Source organism: Sorghum bicolor, chromosome 2, assembly GCF_000003195.3.
Source record: "Sorghum bicolor cultivar BTx623 chromosome 2, Sorghum_bicolor_NCBIv3, whole genome shotgun sequence".
NCBI lineage: Eukaryota > Viridiplantae > Streptophyta > Magnoliopsida > Poales > Poaceae > Sorghum > Sorghum bicolor.
In genome coordinates, this window is record NC_012871.2 from 13,935,229 (window position 1) to 13,950,132 (window position 14,904).

The window sequence follows — 14,904 nt, forward strand, 5'->3', positions numbered from 1 at the left end:
GCAAACAAATAGGTGACCATAAAAATATAACCTAAACAACAACGGTGGAATATATGCAAATTGTAAAACAGGTTGTCTTTGGAATGCAGTATCACCCCCTCCTGTGTTTTTACTGTGAAAATGGCCTGATTCCTTTGTTCCATAGGTCCGTAATACAGAATGAAACAGTGGAATATAATACTAAAAAAGACGATGCAAAGTGTGCAAAATCAATCAATACCCACGTATCAAAATGCACTTGAGCTTCCGTACCTCAGAATAGAAACCATATGTTATGTTATTGGTATAATAACATGCTCACTTGGATATCAAGATTAAAAAAATGATAAAGGAGCTCAAGGTACAACATTCAGACAAAGCAACAAATCCCATATTGGTTCTGTTCTCCTGAAGATTCCTTCAACAATCAAGAATAAAAAACACTACTTGCACAAAAAAGAGTATTTCAACAAAAGAAATCAATGAAAGATGTAACATGTAGCAAATTAAAATTCAGAAATACCAAACATTGGACACATTAAATTTCATGCCATCTAAGCTAGAGATTCTGTTACCCTTCAACTTCTAAGCAGAACAATAGACAGCTCTCCAGGAGATTGATATCTAAGTGATATAGGCATGCAAGTTGAATTTCACAAAACTGAAAATGGCTACACTGTAAAAACTTCTGCATAATATACATATAGAATAACACAGGGCAAGCTACAACCATGAAACCTAAGGCAGCCTGACCGTTAAAAAACTTGTTTGTGTCATGCTTAGCCCAAAAGGTCCTCAAACTTCAAAAAACCAAAATAATATGTTCAAATAAGAACATGATCCTCTTTTGGGGGTTTCTTCCCCTAGTACTCTCTTTTCTTCTTAATGAAATGATACACAGCTCTCTGACATGTTTGAGGAAGAAAAGAGAGAACATGATCCAATCACCACATCTGCATAACTATTAAACTTTATCCTAGCTATTAACATAATCACAGAAATGTTAGAAAAAGAAAACTATCCAAAACACACACGAATCCCATAAGCTCTGAACTAAAAGAGAAAGCTTAATGATGTATTATACCAACTTACCTATGAAAGAAAACTAGAACCCCAGTAGTTCAACCAGATTAAGCAAACAACTTAATTCCTTTTGCATTTCCCTGCAGTGGATAACAATTACAAAAACAACTAACCGGATGATTACTTAGTTTTGTTGCATCCAGATATCAATTCAACAAACCAGGAACCAAATCATAAACATATCGACTAAAACAGAGCCTCTTCATTAAGCATATACAAATAACAACCTGCACAGAACCGAACTAATTACAAATTTTCAAATACTGCATTATAAAGATCCATTTGTCATACAGTTGGAAATCTGCTGCACCAGTCGAATTGTTCATTCAAGCTTCATAACCATATTTCAACACCTGAACACTTGATGTAAAATGTTTTGGAAAAGACACTTATCTCAATGCCAAAGCAATTAAATTTGACTTCTCAACCATTTTTGACAACCACAACACTAAGATATGGTCCTAGCCTCCTAGGCTCAAGGATAGCCTCTTTATTCTAACATGGATTATGGAACCATAGCAACCAAATACCATAAAAAAAGTTAAGCACAACCTCCACATAACCTTTCTGAAGAAATACTACTTCCTCAGACTGCTGATATAATTCCATCTGGTCTTGTCCTAAGTCAAACCTGTTGAACTTTATCTAGCAATATTTACATAAATATATCTCAAACATAAAGACTTATAGATTACGAAAGTATTTGTTATTGTGAATCTAGTAGTGTGAACCTTATGTTGCCAATCTAAATAAAATGCTAGATATTAGTGGTCAAAGTTAAAAAAAAGTTCGACTTACGACAAGCATAGATGGACTTATGTTTATGATGGGAGGAAGTATATGCCAACCAGCACTTTGACAAGAAAATAGATGAACTAAAACCAAAGTTCTATAAACATTTCACGGTGAGCAAGAAGGCCAGAAACGACAATATTTGCTTTTGCACAGACTGCTGGAGGTATGAAGATGTGGTCAAAGATTTAGTTTCTTAAATCCGTTGAGTATGAATTGTAAGACATCAAATACATAATATAAGTACTTCATAAACACAACTTAAAGATATGCCATACAATAAGTTAACACTTAACCAGCTTCTCACAAGTTATACCGGTAAGAGCAGTGTGATCAGGGGTCTCCCCTTGCCATTTTGCATTCAAACCCTAGTACAACTTCTTATTGCAATGCCAGGGAGTGTCACCCCCCAGTGGTCAAGTTTATTTTAATATGTTAACAGTTATTTCCAAAAAAAGGTGCTGGTAAATGTCTTCCAGCAGACAAAGACACAAATCCTCCACATAATGCCATTACTTCCACACAGATTTAATTAATGCAATGAATTTCATGCCACCTAAATTAGAGACTATTATGGTTACACTAAATTTTGCAAAGTGAAGGATACAGACATACTTCAATTGGGTCAACATCTGAAGCTCAAAATAAGCATGAAAATTAGTTTTTGAAACTGAACATGGCTACAAACTAATCCTACAGATTCTGCAGATTGGCACAAAAACATACAAGCAATAAATCAGGCCTAACTACAGCTCTACAACCAGTGGCGGATCCAGGATCACCGATTTAGGGTGGAGGGGGGGCACTTCTCTTTCTCCTCATCTTCCTCCATTTTTTCACTTCTTCATCCATGCATAAAATTGTTGGGGACTCCATTTTCCGAGCAGGTGTAGGGGGCTCAACCTCCCCCAGCACCTACGCTGGATCCGACCTGCTACAACCTACAAAGCGACAAACATAGCATGCCTATTTCTTTACCTGATCGTTACAAACTTATTTGTACCATGCTTAGCCCAAAACGTCTTCAAGTTAATTGGATTAGCAAGGTTGTACCCTTCACCAGCCAGCTTCTCAAGCACCTTTTTGAATGCACCATGGCTCATCTTCCTTCCAGAAATACGTGCACCCCGGCGCTTTGTGCTCATTGGAAGTGGATACATAGATATAGAAGTTGTGCAGCATGCAGACTGCCAGCCACCTGCACCCCACCGGTAGCATTGCTGGGGAGATCCGGTGCACGAGCAGACTGGTGTTGGTATGTTGGCAAGGTCCAGCTCAATACCATTAATCACCATCCCCACAGTCTTCTTAGGTCCCCTCCTTCGGGGCGCATGCCCATTGGGTGCTCCATCCTCCACTGGAACAGCAGCCTTCTTAGGCTTTTTAGGCTTTGGTGACTTAGGCTGCCGGTTCTGCTGCCGGCCCCGCTGCCTCTTTTTCACAGGTGGCCCGGTACTAACTGCAGTGTGATCCTCTATCAGTGGAGGTGGCGCTTCCTCTTCCTTACATGGAGGAGGCTCCTGAAGCTGTGTCTCAAGCTGTGGTTGCATCATCTGGAGAGTATGCTGTGCATCTGATATCATCTCATAGCCAGTAGGATGGTGATGCACAATATGTCCACCATGCGCAGGATGGCCACCATAGCCTGGATGACCAACATGTCCATCTGGCCCAATAGGGCGAGAATGAAGGACCCTCTGCTCACGGGGACGTTGGTGGTGGTGTGGCTGGTGCAACCAAGCTTCATTGCGTGAGAAGTCCATGTGAATAGGTTGCGACTCGGTGGGCATGCCACCAGAGGCTCGACCACCAGCGGGGCCACGGGAATGTAGCGAGTGCTGCATGTGGAGCTGGTGTGGGGCATTGTGGTGTCCATGGTGCTGCAAGAAGGCACCGTTCGGGAGCAGTGACTTTGTGTCCCGGTCAGGTGGCGCAGACGACATGAGCTGCAGGCCGAGGTTGCCTTTGACAGTGTCATAGAAGCCCCAATTCCGAATGCCTAGGCTGCCATCATCGTCGTCCATCTCTGATTTGTCAGAACAGCAAATCCACCTTCAAAGACCGCAATAAGGAGCAGAAAAATCCAACCTTCTCGCGGTTCTGATCAGCTCATCTGCGGAATCAGCAATCCCTACACACACCCATTTTGACAATCAGACCAGACCATAAGAAGCAGGTCTAAAAATACAAAATCGCAGGACATTGTAACCAACCGCTCGTGGGGAGAGGAGAAGGGCATGGTCGGAGATCTCTGGGTGGACCCCACTTAGTTCTGGCGGGTGCGAAGGAAGGGCTGGACCTTCGGCGAACTAGAAGATAAGGGAGGACGCCGACAAAGGAGAAGACGAGGCAGGGGATCGTCGGGGGAGGAGAAGGGAGTGGAATCCGCTCCCAGATCTCAGACGCACTAGCTTTCGGCGGAGAAGTGGAGGGGCTAGGGGAGAAGTGGAGGGGCGCCGGCGGCCACTGGAGGAGGAGATGGAGCGTCGGTGCTGGCAGGGGGTGCGGGTGCGAGCGGAGAAGTGCCTGCTCCGGCGGATCTGGGCGGAGGTCTGCCTCGTCGACTCGGGCTTCGATTCGCTTGGGAAGGAGAAATTGGCTGTTTTGCCAGCGCCAAGAGTGGGTTTCGCCCAAATGCCATTAAGTTTTTGGGCTTCGCCCGTTTGCCAGCGCCAACCATCGCTCTCCCGCTGAAATGCCCTGAGGTCCGAATTCACTGTTGAGGCCATATTTCTTACCCGTTTTACCCTTCTCCCTTTCCTCTTCAACTTTCACGGTCACGGACAGAGAACGGCGTTGACGCAAAAATATCCTCGCTCCCGTCCTCGAGCTGGCCCTTCCGTCCTTGGTTCCCGCCGCCGCCGGAGATCTCCCGCCAGACGCCGCCGCCGCCCGCAGAGCCCGTCAGTCCGCGCTAAGGTGAGCCTGGACCTTCGCATTGTGTGGATTGATTTGTGGATTTCGTGGGTAAAGTGTTTACCTAGGGTTTGTCTCGGGTTTGACAGGGGTGAGATGCAGTGACTCTACTTGCTATGGATTGCAATCGGAATGATCTAGTGACAGGGTATGGTGCATCGTTATTTTCTCGTTGTGCATATCAGAAACAGCAGAGCCATCTCGTGTAGTGTTCTAACTCTCTAATCGGTTTTTTTAGGCTCGATCTGGAGCCTGAGCTTAGTTTAGTGGCTGTAGATGCTGGCATACCAGAACAGCAGAGCCATCTCGTTAACTGGGATGAACTACAGATTGAGGAAAGGCTAGATGATGAAGGGGAAGGAAGGATAGAAGTTTTCGATGAGGATCAGGTGTATCGTCTTCTGGGTCTTAGAACCGATGACGATCCTGAGCAAAGTGCTGCTGATGCTACTTCAAATGCTGATGATGCTACTGCAAACAATGGTGGTACAGTCCCTGATGTCGATGCTAGAGGTGCAGGTATCCCTGATGTTGATACTGGAGGTGCAGCTATCCCTGATATTGATACTAGAGGTGCAGCCATCCCTGTTGATGATGCCATACCAGAGGAGAGGGTGCTGGTATACGACCCAAACAAACCATGCATGGATCTTGGCACTGTGTTCCCCAGCATGGTCGATTTTAGATTGGCTGTGAGGCAGTTCGCTATCAATAAACAGTTTGGACTACATACTGCGAAAACTGACAAAGAGAGGTTTATTGGGACGTGCCTGGGAGAAGTTTGCCCATGGCGTATTAATGCTCGTAAACTGCCTAATTCAAAAACTGTTATGGTATAATTTCTTTTTTTTTGCTAAATTTTCTATTTGCATTCCTTTTTTTGAGTTCTGGATTTGTTTTCTAATTTTTTATTTTTGCAGATTACAGCTTTGACTGACGAACATAACTGCACTTCCAGTGCGAGGAGATTGACTACTACACCCACTGCTGCCTGGGTTGCTACAAGGGGGATGAAGCATCTTAGGAGGGACCCAAGTATGGGCGCAACTAAACTACGGGAAGTGCTGGAAGATGAACACAAATGCACAATTGGATATGACACCGTGGCAGATGGGAGGAATATTGCACTGAAGAAACTGCATGGCGCTTGGGAGGATAGCTTCCAATTGCTGTACAATTGGAGGGAAGAGGTTCTGAAGCACTCACCAAACAGTGTCATTGAGATCGACACCCTGGAGGTTGATGGCAAGGTATACTTTTACAGGTTCTTTTGTGCTTTGAGTCCTTGTATTGAGGGTTTTTTAGAGGGCTGCAGACCTTACCTTAGTATAGACTCCACTGCATTGAATGGTAGGTGGAATGGACATTTAGCATCAGCCACTGCTTTAGATGGAAATAATTGGATGTACCCTGTTGCATTTGGCTTCATAGATGGTGAGACAAGTGATAATTGGGAATGGTTCATGACTCAGTTGAATAAGGCCATAGGAGACCTTCCTCAGCTTGCAATATGCACTGATGCATGCAAAGGCCTAGAGACAGCTGTAAAGCAAGTGTTTCCTCATGCTGAACATAGAGAGTGTTTTAGGCATCTTATGAAGAATTTCTTTAAGAAGTTTGGGGGTGATTCTTTTTCTAAGATGTATCCTGCAGCTAGAGCATATAGAACTGAAGTATTCCAATATTTCTTCAATCATGTTAAAGATGCCAGTGATGAAGTGTTGCCATGGCTTGACAATCATCATAAATTTTTATGGATGAGAAGTGCATTTAACCCTATATTCAAGTGTGATTACATAACCAACAACCTTGCTGAATGTTTTAACAATTGGATTAAGGACTGGAAGGACCTTCCTGTTTGTGAGCTTGCTGATAAAATTAGGGAGAAGTTAATGGTACTGTGGAGGAAGAGAAGGCAGATTGGACAAAAGCTTAATGGGAGGATTTTACCAACAATCATTCGTCAGTTGAAAATGAAAACCAGAAACTTGGGTCACTTGACAGTTATCAGCTCTGATAGTATTGCTGCAGAGATATGGGAAGTGAATACCATCCATAACAGGCATGTAGTGAGGACTTATCTCCATGAGTGCACATGCATGGAGTGGCAACACACTGGCAAGCCATGTCAGCATGCTTTGGCTTTGATTACAGCTCAAGAAACTGTGGATGTGGATCTTGAGCCATTTGTCCATGAGTATTTTTCAGTTGAAAATTTCAGAAATGCATACAAGAGATTAATAGAGCCACTGCCAGATAAAACTCAGTGGCCACAAGTGCAACTTGCATCTAGAGTTGAGGGACCATTGGACAAAAAGGGTGCTGGGAGATACAGGAAGCTGCGGATAAAGGGTTGTCTTGAAGGAGGAAGTGGTGGCAAAGGGAAAAAGGCTGCCAAGGAGGCTGCCAAGGAGGCTGATAATGCTGCTGCCGAAGAGGAGGCTATGCAAGCTGGTAAACCTAAGAGGCAATTAATACGAGGGCAAAGAACGTGCAAGGGGTGTGGAGAATTAGGACACACTGCATCCAGCTACAAATGTCGGCTAAATGGGACCAAGAAAAGGTACATTCTAGTTTCTTTCTATTATTATTTCGTTTTCTAACAAGCTACTATCCATTATTAATATGTTGTAACTAACAGGAAGAGGAACCCTAGGACAAATACTACCAAGTATGGGAAGAACGGGGAAAGGAAGTCAAGTCAAAAAGCTCCTGTGCATGCTCCAGTCGAACAAGAAAATGCTCTTATGCAGCCTGCTGTGCATCAAGAAAGTGCTCTAGTGATTCCAGAAAACACTCCTGTGCATCATCCTTTGCATCAAGAAAGTGCTCTAGTGATTCCAGATGTTGCTCCTGTGCAGCCAAACAATGTCGCTCAAGCTGAAAATGATGTGCCAAGTAAACTTGCAGAAATACTTGGAGGAGGGACAAGTACATTGCTAAATCGTTTTTCGCCAAAGAAGCAAGCTAGAACTACACCAAAACCAAGGAAGAAGCCTGCAAATATACCAATTGGGATGCTAGTGAAGAAGTTGACTCCAAGGAAGCCGAAGACAACCTGAGATGTCATTTATTATCTGAACCTATGTATCATGTTATGTTATCTGAACCTATGTATTTTGCTTCTGTTATCTGGACAACCTGCTCGATGAACTTGTGTTGCTGTAACTTAAATGGTACCTATGTGTTGCGTGAACCTTTATGAAATCTATTATATTTATGGAATATTATTGAGATCATGAAATTGTGCCAAAATAAGAAGGGACACATGATTTCCTGCAAGGATTTTCTTCATTGCAAAGTCATGGTGGCATTACATTGAGTCTCCATTACAACACACGCTTCACTTGAGAAGCATATAGGCAACTAAAACACCAATCACGACACCTACACATCCCACAAAAGCTACCTTCAGATTCCACACTTCAGTTACAACACTGTCAATTCTTTGATTCAACAGTTTAACTTCATCTTTCATCTCAGAGCAACAGCCACGGGCAGATGGCTCAGCCTCCAGTCCATGTTCTTGTGCTTCTGACTTAACATTCTGCACATCAGGGCGAATGTAACCACAAGTAGTTGGATCACCCTGTAATTCAAATATTTCAATCAGACTAGTAGCAAAACAAACAACAAATAGTGAGAACAATGGGGAGAATCCGTACCCAGATGTTCTCAGAGCACTTGACAAACCACTTCCCATACGTATTCGGCTGATGGCTCTGGATTCGGACCAATGAACCAACATGGCATTTGGGGCACTTACCACTGCAGCTTGAGCCAGCAGAGGTTGACTTCATCGGAGATCCCATGGCGACGAGCGGACGGGGCTAGGGCTGCAGCAGCCGACTGGGCGCGGTGGCGTAGGCTAGCGCGGACGGGGTCGTCAGCGCCGGCGGTTGGCGCGGACGGGGGCGGCGGAGGAGGCTAGCGCGGACGGCGGCCGTCGGGGTCGTCGGCGGCGGCGGCGCACGGACGGGCCGGCTCGATGCGTGGCGAGGAGCAAGCAAGTGGATTTGGTCCGTTCTCTGTCCGTGACCGTGAAAGTTGAAGAGGAAAGGGAGAAGGGTAAAACGGGTAAGAAATATGGCCTCAACAGTGAATTCGGACCTCAGGGCATTTCAGCGGGAGAGCGATGGTTGGCGCTGGCAAACGGGCGAAGCCCAAAAACTTAATGGCATTTGGGCGAAACCCACTCTTGGCGCTGGCAAAACAGCCAATTTCTCCTTGGGAAGAGAGGCTTCGACTCGAACCAAGGGAAACAATAAAAGCCGTAGGCATGCAGCCTTTTCTTGTAGGCCTCAGCCTCTAAAACGACGTTTTCTTTGGAACAACGCCCAAACGCTAGGACGACATTTTTATTGGGACGGAGGGAGTATATTTGTAATGGATAGGTCAGATCTAGATATAAACTGCTTCAGTTAGAGTTTGGGGATGCTCGGTTCAGCACAGAAGGGAGGGAATGGGCAAGCGAAGGGGCGGTCTCACCTGGTGATGTTCGTCGCCGGCGAAGGACCCGACGAACAAGGTCAGCGCCGCTCACCCAGTCGTCGACGAAGGGGGGGTTTGGGGGTGGTCAGAGCACGGGATGCGAACGGGATCCTCTGCTATGTGCTACGCCGCCGTGCCGTCGTTGGACCTCCCTATCCGCCGCCCGGTCACCGCCGAATGCCCACTTCTCTGAGCAATTCCGCATCGTATTCGTATAGCTAGCTAGCCTTCCTTAGCTGCTCACACGCAGCCACGCAGGGCCCAGTGCACACCTACGTACTAGGTGCCACAACGACGGCCCAATAAGTCGCCAAAAAAAATTGGGTTTTTTTATCTAAGCCATTACAATTCTTCGAAGTTGGAGAAATGCCATTACAATTCGGGTATTTCAAAACATGCCATTACAATTCTCAATCTCCCTGATGATTGCCATTTTCTACCTAGACAAGCTGACTAGGCCCACTGTCAGGCCGAGATACGCATACACAACTAGCGTATGGACACCGATGCCCCTGCCTTCCTGCGTTTAGAAGCCGCCGCGGCTCGGTCTTCTTCTACGACATTCCCCATCCGTCTCCTCTCATCTTCCTCTTCTTCTGTTCCCTCTGAACCCTAACCCTAGACTGTAGCCGCCGTCGAAGACCTGCGGAGCTCCGACGCGAGACCTGCGGAGGTGGAACGGTGGTGGGGAGCGGCTGGTGGTGTCGTGTCTGTGGCCGGCGCATCCACTGGATGAGATGCGGGATCCATGAAGACGATGGGCGGGGTCTTCCTGCTGCGCCATAGTGCTGCGATGGAGATGGAGGACTGCAACAGCAGGTAATGTGTGTGCATCCCCTGTTATCAATTTGAGCATGTAGTGTAGTTGACTTGTGCTTACCAATTTACACTTCGATTTGGGACTCGATTTGATTGTTGATAGGAATGGTATGTTCGCGGTAGAGGTTAAAGTCCACGGATTCGCTACGAAAGACTCAGATGGTAGGAAATCATATACTAAAGGCACCATGATTAAGTGAGATGTGGAGTTTGGGTCTGTAACGCTTGAACTGTTGCTGTCAAGTATTGCAAATGAATTGAATGTGCCTTCTAACCAGTTACCCACAGTGTGGTTCTTTGATAAAAGACTGCACGAGGATATTTGTTGCCTTGAAGCCATGCATTGATGGGTTCTTGGCTGGTTGCAGACCATTTATTGGTTTAGATGCTTCTAGTCTGAATGGAAAGTACCTTGGCAGTTGGCTTCAGCTACTGGGGTTGATGGACATAATTGGTTGTACCATATTGCATATGGTGTTTTTGACACAGAGACTGAAGATAACTGGAAGTGGTTCATCCAGAATTTGCACAGAGCAGTGGGGGACCCTCCAGGATTAGTGATATGTTCAGATGCTTGTAAAGGACTTGAAAAGGCTGTGGGGGCTGTCTTCCCACAGGTTGAAAACAGAGAGTGCATGAGGCACTTGTACCAAACCTTCATGAAGCACTACTCAGGTGATGTGTTCACTGACCGGGCAGGCCTAAAGTGGTAAGGATAAGAGGTTGCATGGAGAAAAACAGTTCAAAGAAAAAAGTGAAATGTCACAGGTGTGGAGGTTTCGGACACTTTGCCAAGACATGCAAGGAACCTGAGTTGGGACCAAATGGTGAGACTGCCGCTGCACCAAATAAAAGGTATGATTTTTTTTCTCAATTTGCATCTGTTAACTACATATAAGTGTCAAAACAAATTAATCTTGAACTAATGTTGCAGGAAGAGGCCACCAGAAGAAGAAGCTGGACCATCCCAAGTAAAAAAGAAGAAGACAACCACTAAGAAAAAGACACCTAAGAAGAAAAAGACACCAGTGAAGAAGAAATTGATGAAAAATGCAGCAGCTCCACCAGCACGGGTTATTAGAAGCATGTTTGATATGATAAATGATGGGTAGTAATCAAGCTTATTTTTGTGTGTAATGGAAAATGGCCTTTATGGCCGGTGAACTTGAACGAAAATGTAGCAGCTCCATCTGCAGCTTATTTTGTGAATTAGGATATATTTTGTGACTCTTCTGTAATGGCCTAAATGGCAACTTGCTTGTGTGAATGGCCTATATGGCCTTTGAACCAGCACCTCTGTAATGGCCTAAATGGCATTTGAACCTGCGGTTTCTGAACTGTGTCAATGCAGCTGCAGATTTGGTCTTATTTTTGTGTCCTAGAACAATTCTGGGAACATTCTTCTTGCCTATATATATGATACATGTGTTCTGGGAACATACAGGCACACACGCACATTGCTCCATAAAAGAACAATTCTTGGAACAATTCTATTATATTTCAGATTGCCTATATAGCATTGCATAATTCTGGTAACATTCAGTCATCCAATCAGAACCATACATTCATTCAATTCAATTCTGGGAACATTCAGGACACACAAAACATTACTTCCTAAAATAACTTGGTACAGTCTAATCACTTCCAGATACCAGCAACAACCACACCAATCATCACACCTATAAAACCTACAAATACAGCTGCTAGAACAGAAACCCCTGGTCGCTGGTTTCTTGCTCCGGATGTGGACCAAAGCAACATGGCAAAAGGGGCACTCCCTTCTACCGCTAGCCGTCGAGCTCGAGGCACTGGAAGTTGCCTTCATGGGGCCGCGACTCCACTTCCCGGCCATGGCTTCAGAGTTGGACGCCGCCATCGAACTGAGCCTCCAGAGCACTAGAAGCAGTAGACCTCAGGCCACCGTGCTAGGCTGCTCCATCGTGGGCTGTGATGTCGGCTCAAGAGGGGAATCAACGCTGGATGGATTCTAGGGATTGGGTTCGTGGAGAAGGGGAACAGAGAAGGAGGAACACGGTGAGGAACGGAGTCGTACGGGAGAAGAAGACCGAGCCGCGACTGCTTCTATCGTGGGTAGGCAGGGGCATCGGTGTCCATAGGCTGGTTGCGTATGCGTATCCCAGGCCCAGACAGCTTGTCTACATAGAAAATGGCAATCATCAGGAAGATTGAGAATTGTAATGGCATGTTTTGAAATACCCGAATTGTAATGACATTTCTCCAACTTCGAAGAATTGTAATGGCTCAGATAAAAAAAACCCAAAAAAATTACGGCCCAATAAGTCGGACGACGACTGCGATGGACACGAAGGCGACGAGCTCGGTGGTGACTGATGAGGTGCGGGTTGGGGAACGCGGTGAGGTACTCGGCGTCGGCAGAGGAGTCTGGGAGCAGGAGGAGGAGGAGGTTGAGGAGGCGCGGAGAACTAGAACCGCGAGGAGCAGGTCACGGAGGATGAACGTGCCCCACGGGAGGAGGAATGGAGGATCGGGATCCTAAGCGCGACGAGAGCCACGGCGGCGACGCCCGGCCCTGAACCTGAAGGCGCGGCGCCCAAGTTGTCGACGAAGGCCGCGGCGAGCAGTGCATCCATGTGGTGCGCGGATGGCTGGGCGTATGCCACGAGGTGTATCACGTTAGTTTCCACCGCAGTGGCGCAGGAGAAGGGGAGCGGCGGTGATGTGCAGTTGCTGAATGCGGCACCCTCCATATATTCGATGAAATGGCAATAACAATGACTAAGGGTTAACATTACCATGTTCTGAGGGCAGCGACGGAACCAATTTTTGTTAGTATGATAAAATATATATAATTATATGTTTGATAAACTTTTAAAAAAGTATTACACTATTTTTTACCAAAATTATCATATTTGAATAAAAAATATGTGAAATTGATATTTATTATACTATAAATATTAGTATTTATATAGGTATTTAAGGAAAGATTAGGCTTTGGGAGGGGCACTGCCTGGTTACGCCACTGGTTCTAAGCCAGGGTCATCATACTCTTCTATACAGATAAACAAACACGTTCTTAGCCGAACACGATTCTGCATAAATATGAAATCAAACACACACACACTTCTTCCATTTGGATCGGGCCCTGGCTGACCAGCCAGCCAATTCGGAGAAATCGAGTCAACCCACTTATGGTGGCTGCGCGGAGGAGCGGCACCAAGGGCCTCGTGGATGTGGAGGGAGCTGTTCGGTCGGTCCATAGAGCAGCGGGAGGTGGCGGGCGGGCGTGCGAGCCAAGGCCACACCTACCGAGCACGGGCGGAGCTGTGAAGCCGCGGTGCGGCGCATATGCAGGCAAGGGGTGAGGCGAGTCGCGTGAGGTGGGGCTAGGTGGCAACATGGTGACGATGGGTGCCTAGTGAGAGACGTAGGGCGTGTTTGTGAAGGTGGCTCCGCCTAGCACGGCTACCTGGCATGACCCTAGCCAGTCCGAGCATGGCTCATATGGTGCAACAACACGTGTTTGTATCACTGGTTCAGACAAGCCCGACTTAAGTGAGATCGTGTTTGGTTCGTGTCTCAAGTGGCTACGGTTACTTCGGACTAGAAATTTGGTAGACTTACCACCACAATTTTATTTAGAAACAAATTTGTGTAATTATTAATTAAATTAATAATATTAATTTGATAAACATGTGACATGGTAAACATTGTTGGGAACACATATTTCACGCGGACACGGTCGCTATGCAACAAGAACCGAACTACAACTCTAGGTGGCTTTTAATTATAAATTTATTAAATAAATATTAAACAAATTATATTTAAATCAATAAATGTATAAACGAGTCATATAATAAATATTTGCACTGCTGCGTAGAACACGACGACACAAATCTAACGCAACTGGAACGATTCGAATCGGAATTAGGATGGTTAAATGATGAATAATTAAAGGACAATGGCAAACTTGTAAATACCATCATCTTCAACCTTGGGTCCTGTTCGTGAACGCAGTGGCCAATTAGAAGATCGGAAGCAGCAGCTGCTGGGCACCGGGAAGGGAGGGCTCGGCCGAGACTTGGCCAGGCCGGCGGCGCAGCGGCATGTGGCCAGATGACCCACGCGCTGGGTCGGGGCAAGGGCCCGCACGACGACCTGCACGGGCCACACAGAGCCGGCCATGCGGCCGTGAGCGGCGCCGGCGGCTGTTTGCGCAGCACGCAAGGGAGGCACGCACAGCGCGGGGCTCGACGTGGTGGTGTGGTTAGGGTCGGGGAGCGGCGCTAGGCCCGAGGCGAGGAGGGCCGCGGCCATGGCCGGAGATAGCCTGGAACAGAGAAAATCATAGTAAAGTTCGTCGGAGAAGAGAGAAGGGGAAGGGAACTGGCCAAACCGACATGGATTTACAAAACGAATGGCGTGCCGGTGTAGAGGATGATGAGACGAACCTCGCAGCGGTGACAGTTTTCGCAGAGGTCGCCGGAGTTGACCGGAAAAGCTCGCCGAACTTTCACCGGAAAAGTTCGCCGGAAACGAGATCTAAAACTTCGGCGACCGATCTACGGGGCTACGAGTGGCGGCTCGCAAAAGCGGTCGTACTTCTGAACTCAGCGCGTCGAGGGCTACGCCGTCATATATATAGGTCTAGGGTTTGGAGACTTTTCGAAATTTCTTAATTTCGAGATTTTATAAAAATCATTTTCAGTTTAAAAATAATTCTAGAAAAGTTGAAATCATTTTAAATCCCTAAAAAATATTTTTAAAATTCTAAAAATGAAAAGAAAACTTTTGGAGGTATTTTGAGAGTTGATCAATCCAAATAAAGTTTTTGGTGTCTATGAA

The 14,904-nt window shown here is 46.1% G+C and overlaps 3 protein-coding genes across 3 annotated transcripts; 1 reads left to right on the forward strand and 2 right to left on the reverse strand.

The window, feature by feature from the left end:
- Positions 2,426-4,440, reverse strand: LOC8057324 (protein Barley B recombinant). Its single transcript, XM_021453903.1, has 2 exons — positions 4,068-4,440; positions 2,426-3,985 (listed from the first exon to the last, which is right to left on the reverse strand). The coding sequence occupies exon 2, from the start codon at positions 3,876-3,878 to the stop codon at positions 2,829-2,831; it is 1,050 nt and encodes a 349-aa protein (XP_021309578.1). The 5' UTR covers positions 3,879-3,985; positions 4,068-4,440; the 3' UTR covers positions 2,426-2,828.
- Positions 4,639-7,944, forward strand: LOC8057916. Its single transcript, XM_021453901.1, has 5 exons — positions 4,639-4,773; positions 4,860-4,918; positions 5,009-5,603; positions 5,691-7,333; positions 7,412-7,944. Exons 2-5 carry the CDS (start codon positions 4,887-4,889, stop codon positions 7,830-7,832), a joined length of 2,691 nt encoding a protein of 896 aa, XP_021309576.1. The 5' UTR covers positions 4,639-4,773; positions 4,860-4,886; the 3' UTR covers positions 7,833-7,944.
- Positions 7,836-8,990, reverse strand: LOC110432871. The gene is made up of 2 exons (XM_021453904.1): positions 8,436-8,990; positions 7,836-8,359 (listed from the first exon to the last, which is right to left on the reverse strand). Exons 1-2 carry the CDS (start codon positions 8,580-8,582, stop codon positions 8,114-8,116), a joined length of 393 nt encoding a protein of 130 aa, XP_021309579.1. The 5' UTR covers positions 8,583-8,990; the 3' UTR covers positions 7,836-8,113.

Coding starts and splice junctions, on each gene's coding strand:
- LOC8057324 (XM_021453903.1), bottom strand. CDS start 3,878: ATGGACGACGATGATGGCAGCCTAGGCATTCGGAATTGGGGCTTCTAT.
- LOC8057916 (XM_021453901.1), top strand. CDS start 4,887: ATGGATTGCAATCGGAATGATCTAGTGACAGG. Junction 4,919..5,008: donor CGGAATGATCTAGTGACAGG/GTATGGTGCATC, acceptor CGGTTTTTTTAG/GCTCGATCTGGAGCCTGAGC. Junction 5,604..5,690: donor CTAATTCAAAAACTGTTATG/GTATAATTTCTT, acceptor TTATTTTTGCAG/ATTACAGCTTTGACTGACGA.
- LOC110432871 (XM_021453904.1), bottom strand. CDS start 8,582: ATGGGATCTCCGATGAAGTCAACCTCTGCTGGCTCAAGCTGCAGTGGT. Junction 8,360..8,435: donor AGTGCTCTGAGAACATCTGG/GTACGGATTCTC, acceptor TTTGAATTACAG/GGTGATCCAACTACTTGTGG.